The 7,340-nt window shown below is 66.3% G+C and overlaps 1 protein-coding gene across 1 annotated transcript; it reads right to left on the bottom strand.

The window, feature by feature from the left end:
- LMJF_07_0840 (conserved hypothetical protein) lies at window positions 1-7,032 on the bottom strand (the record flags this gene model as incomplete). The annotated part of the gene is made up of 1 exon (XM_001680943.1): window positions 1-7,032. The coding sequence occupies one exon, from the start codon at window positions 7,030-7,032 to the stop codon at window positions 1-3; it is 7,032 nt and encodes a 2,343-aa protein (XP_001680995.1).
- Between the last annotated feature and the right edge of the window lie 308 nt (window positions 7,033-7,340).

Here is a 7,340-nt window from a genome sequence, read left to right as displayed (position 1 = left end):
TCACCGTTGTCCTTCGGCACTGAGGGGCCGAGGCCAGCCGGCCATTACCGCGGGGCCGATGATGCCAGTCGGCCCGTAATCGGAGTACATCACCGGATATTCGCTTGACTGTGACGGCGGCTGGGGTAGCCGAGGCATGCTGGGCTTTCGCGTAAGCCGGGCCGCATCCGCCGCCGCCGTGGCTAGTGTGCACTGTGGCAGTCGCAGCTGCCCGTTGGTGTCAGAGGATACGTCTAAGGAGACGGTGTCACTGCGAGCAGCGGCGGGGAACTGTACGGAATTGAAGCCACGCCCGGGCGACGGGTGGCGCTCTTCTGGAAGCGGCCACGGCGGCGGCTGTGCAGGCCGTGGCGGTGCTGCACCGGCGGCGTTGGTGCGCGCGACACCAGGCGCAGTGCTCTGTGGCGCCGGCATTGCACGCGCCTTCTCGAAGGGGACAGGTTTCTGAGTTCTCGGGGCTGGCGGCGTCTTTTCCCGGTTGGCGGGCCCCTGCGGCGGTACCGGTGGTGGTGGCTGTGGTGAACTGCTGCGAGCGTTGGCGGCGAGCTGCGCCAGGTAGGCCTGCACCTCGGGGGCCATCATCGTACTCTGCAGCCACTGTCGCATATCCTCCTCGTAGTTACGCCGAAGAAATCTGTCCTGCTCACGCACAGTTCGCAGGTGCCGAGCCGTCGGCCCTGTGGCCTCAAATGGTGGTGCCGTACCGCGCGGGGAGCACTGCGCGTGAGGCACCACCGCCTCCTCCGAGCTGCTGCCGCCCTCCGACAAGATCCAAGGCACCGACTTCTCCAGAGAGAGATCGAGCGAGAAAACAGAGAACAGAGGGTTTCGGCTCCGGGTCGACGCGGACGTCTGCCGTTCAGGAGACAGAGGCTGCCAGCTCTGCACGTCTGCTGGGCGGGTATGTTGCGGCATCTGCTGCAGTGGTGCCTGAGATGCCGACTGAGGCCACGGCTTCGATGTCGGCGGACAAAGCAGCGACGACTCTGCGGCTGCCGCCAGCGGTGCCCGTTGTAGCGGCTTGGGCGGCGCCTTCGGCTCAGCCGCAGGCGGCAGCACGCGGTAAATGTGCGGAATCGAGGGGTCTTCCTGGGGCGATGCGGTGGGCAGCACCGCTGGCTGCGCCTCTAACGCTGATATGGGTTGTAAAGCACGCCGCCACGTCTCAATCTGCTGCTTCATCGATGACCGACACGAGCCGCTTCCCCTCCTAAGCTGCGATACCCGCTTCACCGTCAGCGGCGCAAGCGGAACCTCAGATACCGACTTCAGCGAAAGCTTGTCCGACATTTCCAAGCCAGACTCGCGCCTGCGTGACATACTCCTCATCACGGGATGATCGCCAAAGACAGGTCCCGAATCACCCGATCTCTGCAGCTCGTCGCCCAGCTCGTGGCCCTCCTCCGGAAACGCACAACCACCCGGGGTGCTGACCGTCGTGTCCCCATATTCCGTAGAGGAGCTCAACCAGCTACGGCTTGCCAATACATCGTCATCCGTCCCACTCGTCTTTTTGCTGTCCTCTCCCGCCTCCGCGCCACCACGAGACGCACGGCTCAGACACCAGTACCACACCGCGAACACAGCCAACCCCACCACAGCGCCACACACAATGCACGCCACCGCCACCCCCGCCACCGCGCCACGGCTCAGCCCCCTGCCACCGCGCGTGCAGTTCGTGCTCACGCGCGCCTCGCTCACGGTCGTGCACACAGAGTCGTCCGCGCTGTCCCACACACACACGTGGTACGTCGACCCCGCGGGGTACGCGGACACCTTGTCGTAGTCCAGCGTCAGCTCGCACGTCCCGCTCGCCATGCTCGCCTCCCCGACAACCGCGCTCCGGCTCGACTCGCTGCAGCAGTCCCCGTGCACAACAGCAACCACCGACGTCGCACCGCTCGCGCTCGCGCCCGGCGGGTAGCACTGGCCCAGCGTGTACGTCGTGCACGCGTCCCACCCAGCAGACGGCAGCTGCATCGCAGACGCAACGAACTGCACGCTCCGCGCCTCAGACCACTGCCCGGGCAGCGCCACAAGCGTCCCGTTCACCGGCGCACGCGCGCACAGGTACAGCCCAGCAGTGTACACGCTCGTCGCAGTCACAGACACAGACGTGCTCGTCACAGCAGCCCACTCGCCGTGCTCGCTCGACACAGACGTGCAGTCGCGCGCGGTGCTGAACCCGGGCACAAGCGCCTCAGCCGTCAGGTCCTGCAGCAGCGGCATCCGGCCCGCCACGCCCACAACAAACGTCGTCCCGCGCACGTCGAAGTACGACGCGCGCACAAGCTCCACCGACTCCAGCGCCGCCGCACCGCCGCCGCCGCCACGCGGCGCACCGCCGTAGCACAGCGTGTACGTGCCCGGCGCAAGCGCGCCGCCGTCGCCGCCCACAAGGTCCACAGCGCCGTAGCCCTCCGCATCCGTTGTGAAGCTCGGCATCCCGGCAACAGACCCGCACCCGCTCGCAGACGCGCTCAGCTGCACCGCCGTGCCCTTCAGGCTCGGTATGAAGACAGGCGCACCCAGTGCGCCCGACACCATTGTCGTCGGGTGCACCCTGCCGGGCGCAACAGCCACGCCAGCCAGCACAACCGCGGGCCCCGCAGCCGTCACCGCGCACAGCCACACAGAGCTCACGCCCGCCGCAACGCCCGCCGTCGCAAGCGACACGCTCCCGCTCGACGACACCGTCGCCGCGCTCGTCCCCGCAAGCACGCCCGAGCACGCGTCCCCGGACAGGTACACCTCGCGGCTCGCGCTCGTGTAGTAACCGCTGTGCGTGTACCCGCTGTCCGCGCCAGGCACCATCGAGTACAGCGGCGGCGCACCGTCCACCACAAGCGTCGCGCTGTACTCGCCGCCGCGCACAACAGCCGGCGACACACGCAGCACAGCAGGCGGCGTCACGGACAGGAACTGCGCAACCGCCAGCGTCTTCCCGCTCAGCGGCGCAACAGTGCACACGTACACAAGCCCGCGCACGCCGGTCGTGCTGTACGTCGCCGACCTCGACGCCCCGCTCAGCCCCGCAGCGCTCGCTGTCCGCACGCTGCAGTCGCTCGCGGTGCTCAGGAACGTCTCGCTCGACGGCGTCGCGTAGTTCACGCGCACCGCAGTAGCAGCAGCAGCGCCAAGCGTCGCGTTGTACCGGCTCACAGCAGCAGTCGGCGACACGGCCCAGTTCGCAACGCGCAGCGTCGGGCGCGCCGTCGTGAACGTCACGCTCGCGTCGCCCGCAAGCACGGCGCACACGTGGAACGCAGCGCGCTCGTCAGCCCCGGGCGCGTACCCAACGCTCGCAACGGCTGCGTCCAGCAGCACGTCGCAGTCCGGCGACGCAGACAGCCGCGGCCTCGCCAGGTACGCCGTGTCGATCCCAAAGCTGCCGATCGCAGCGCCAGGCGCCGCGTCCACCTCGGCAATGCTCGCATCCGCGCCGCCGCTGCACCCACTCGCGCGCAGCAGTCCCACCGCACCGCGGGACGCGTACGCACCGCCGCTAGCAGCCTCGCAGTAGTACAGCGACGCCAGCGCACCGTTCGCGCCGCACGACGTGACAGTGAACGTCACCCTCGCGTCCACGATCGGCGCAGCGCCGCCGCCAGCCACGACGCCGAGGCAGTCCGCCGTGCGCGACAGCACCGCCGCGGCGCCCCTCCTCACACCGCCAGACGTCAGCGTCGTCGCGCGGTCGCCGATCACAGCTGCAGGCGTCATGTAGTGCTGCAGCGTGCCCGTCAGCATGCTCACGCTGCTCAGCAGTGGTGAGGAGGTGCAAAACCGTATCTGCTTGCCTGCCCTAATATTCTTGATGGAAACCTCCGCGTTGCCGCCCTCCACCATGATTTCCTGCGACTCGTACGCCGTGGCACCACAGACGACAGACGCGGGCTGTACTTTGAGGCTGTAATCCGTGTACTTCGCCCCCGCGCCGCCAGGGCCGCCCGACATGGTCACTGCGAACGGCACGTATGCGCGAATGGCAGAGGGGTCTACGGAGAGGTGCATCTTAAACGGCTCCACCACCTCCACCGTCGTGTTCGAGCCGACCATCGACACCACCGTGCCCACCGTCACGCGCTGGCACAGGAAGTACCGCCCCAGCGGCGCATTCAGCGCAGCCGTCGCAGAGCTCGTCGCGCCCTGCGACATCTTCGCGCGGCACACGCCGTCAGCGTTGTCAGCGGCGCACTCCTTCCCGTCGCACGCGACAACGTACAGCGACCCCGTCGCGGCCATCGGCGCCCCGGACAGCACGTTCGGAACGCCGCGCTGCAGGTACACCATCGACGTGTGGAACTGCTCCAGCCGCAGCGTCGCGCCGTGCGTGTACCCCAGGCTGTCCGACACGAGGCTCTCGTTCGACCCGACGCACACGCGCACGGCGTCCACGCCGCTCGCACGCGCAGGCGCCACGAACGCAGCCGTAGCGCCGCTCGTACGGTCCACAGAGCCGCTCCCGTACACACGGGTCTCGCTCAGGTCGCCGCTGCACCTCGCCGTGTCGCCCACCACAACGTAAAACGTCACAGCAGCAGTACTCGTGAAGCTCGGCGGCAGCTGCAGCCGCACGGGCAGCCCGCGCACTGGCACCGGCGGGTCCGTCGACACCGACGGCACCTCCATCGCCGCGACAACGCCGGCATCGCAGTAGCCGTCGTCTATGGATCGCCCCACGCACACGCGGTACACGGTTCCCCGTTCCAGCGCGCTGCCACTCACCGTCCCGTACGACACAGTCGACGTCGCGTCCGGCCCCTTCAGTCCCGAGCCCAAAACCGTCGCGTCGGGCTCGCTGCACGACGTCGCATGAGGCAGAAAGAAAGCGAAGTAGCCCGTCAGCGACATGCCGCCGATCCCGGCGAAGCTCAGCGTCGTCGTCTCGCTCACGTACGCAATGCTTGGATACACGCGCGCGGCTAGGCTTTGAAACTCGCCGACGGGAGCGTAGTTCGCTTCCATGTCTGTGAATGACGACTCCGATTCTGCAGGGTACGCGAAGCACACCAGCAGCGGCCCAGCCGAGGCTGACTGCACGTTCAGCGTCACGACGCCGCCCTTCGCTGTACCGTTAGCAACCCACTCCGTGGATGGACTGCATGTGTTGCTGGACGTCACGGTGACGTCGTGATCCGACTCAAGCCCGGAAATACGCACCGGTGTTGTGACGTTGGCGAGGACGAGGTCCTGTGAAAGCTGCGCGGTTGTTCCATAGATCCAGAACCTGCGCAGGTCGAGGTATCGAAGCTGGCGCCCGTCGCCGGAGTGCAGACACATGAGCCACAAACCCCCTGTAGGGAACACCACAGGCGACAGTATCGCCGATGCGCCGGACACGGTGAACATCATCATGCCGCTTCCTTCACCCATGGCGGCTGCGGCGGTCATGGAGCCGGCGCATGGACTCCCATCGGCTTCGGGCACAAGCACCACAGACGTCCCCCTCGGAAGCAGCACCTCGCTGTCCAGGACGAAACTCAGTGTCGAGTTGACACGCAACGCTCTGTGACCGACGCGGTACGCTCGTGTGCGCAGTGTGCCCAGCGCGTAGCTCACTGTATGGAAGTCCTCTCTGGGCTCCCGCGGGTTCGAGACGCAGTAGGTAACGTCGCCCTGCAGCGTCGTGACGGTGGGCAGTGTGACCATCGCCGTCCCGGTGGGCTTTCGAACGATGGCGAACATGTCGACGCAGTCGAACTTATTCGAGAGCATCACATCAAACTCCGCTGTCGTCGCGTTGGGATGTTTGAGTGTCGCCGTTATCGGAAGCCCCCCAACCACTTCATCCGGCGAGAACGTCAGCGTCGGCACGTCCGTCACAGTGATCGCGCTCGTGTACCCGGCAGTGCTCGCCGCGCCGCGGTCCCGAACGCACGCGTAGTACGTGCCCACCTTTGCCACCGCCCACGACATCGATGCTCCCCAAGGAACCACCAGCGAGCCTCCAATGCAGTCCGTCGTCGTCGCCAGCGCCGTCTCCAGCTCCGCGTCACGGCCAGCCGCACTCAGGCCGTAGGTCAGCGGAGTCTCGCGGGCCGCGTACATCGTGTGCGGCTGCACGTCGTACTCCTCCACCGTGAAGGTGTTGGTGGACGGCGTGAAAGTGCTGAGACCCTTGGCTGCGCAAAAGTAGTACACACCAGCCGGGGCGGTAATGCGGAAGCTGAAGTGCTCGTTCAGCGTTGCGAGCTGTGCGGGCTGAGCCAATGTGTCGCAGTCACTCTTCCGAGAAAGTGCGACCTTCGCAGCGCCATCCGTTGTCGTCGTCATGCTGATGGTGCGATGGCGCACCCCTCGAGAAGGCTGGACAGCGTAGACTGGCGCGCCTGCGACGACTCCTCGAAGCGCCAGCGCTGTCATGGCCCCCGACACGGTGGGAATTGTGGCGCAGACGTACATCGGTACTGCACCTGTTGCTCTGAGCGTGATAGTGCGTGTAGCAGAGATGGTGAAGGACCGGGGGATCGTCAACGGTGTAATGCACGTGCTGATGACGTAAAATCCGATTGTAGTGCCGATGGGTGTCGCCTCGTTAAGGCGTACCGTCGTTTCCACGCTGACAAACACAAACTGTCGAGACATCCCCATCACGTTCATCTGCAGCGCGCCCACCGACGCGCCGGGACGAGCGCTGCTGCACCAGTACAGCGCAGGAACCGTGGGGCGGGGCCTCGTCAAGTCGACACCCAGCGCCTCGCTCGTCACATGGAACACGCACGTCCCATTCGCGAAGCTGACGCCATCCACCGCGCTCCCAAGGGTGCACACCGACGTCACCTTCGAGGCAGCACTGCAGTCGCTCTGGCTGGAGACAAACAAACTGTGCCCCTTGCCGATACCCGCCACGTCCGCGTGGAACGGCACGTCGAGCAGCGGCAGCGACGGGGTCGTCGTCACCGTCATCGGCGCCGCAGCAGCAGCACCGACGAAGCCACACGCCGCCGGGATGAGCAGCGCGAGTGCCAGTGCCGCAGACGTCATGCACACCAGTGCGCGGCACAGCCATCGAAACCCTCGAGCGGGCATGAGAAGAGGGGAGAAATATGTGCGGAGGTGAATGAGTCTGCTGGCAAAGACTCTGCCCCACTCTCACACTCGCGCTGCCGACGACGACGACGAAGAGGGGGGCTTCAGCACACGAAGGGTTCTAATGGAGAGAGCCCCCGCCCAGATGAGGGCAGCACTGAAAAGGGTCGCCGCACGCGCCGCGGCAACGAGGGAACGATGCACGAAAAACGAAAAAGAAGCCGCTTGAACACGGCAACCGCAGCGATGAGGATGACGACGACGACGGGTTGAGCGCCTTGTCAGCAGAAAAAAAAAAAACGAATAAC

This window comes from Leishmania major, chromosome 7, assembly GCF_000002725.2.
Source record: "Leishmania major strain Friedlin complete genome, chromosome 7".
NCBI lineage: Eukaryota > Euglenozoa > Kinetoplastea > Trypanosomatida > Trypanosomatidae > Leishmania > Leishmania major.
The sequence above is the reverse complement of the archived record's forward strand: the minus strand, read 5'-3'. Positions and strand labels throughout refer to the sequence as shown.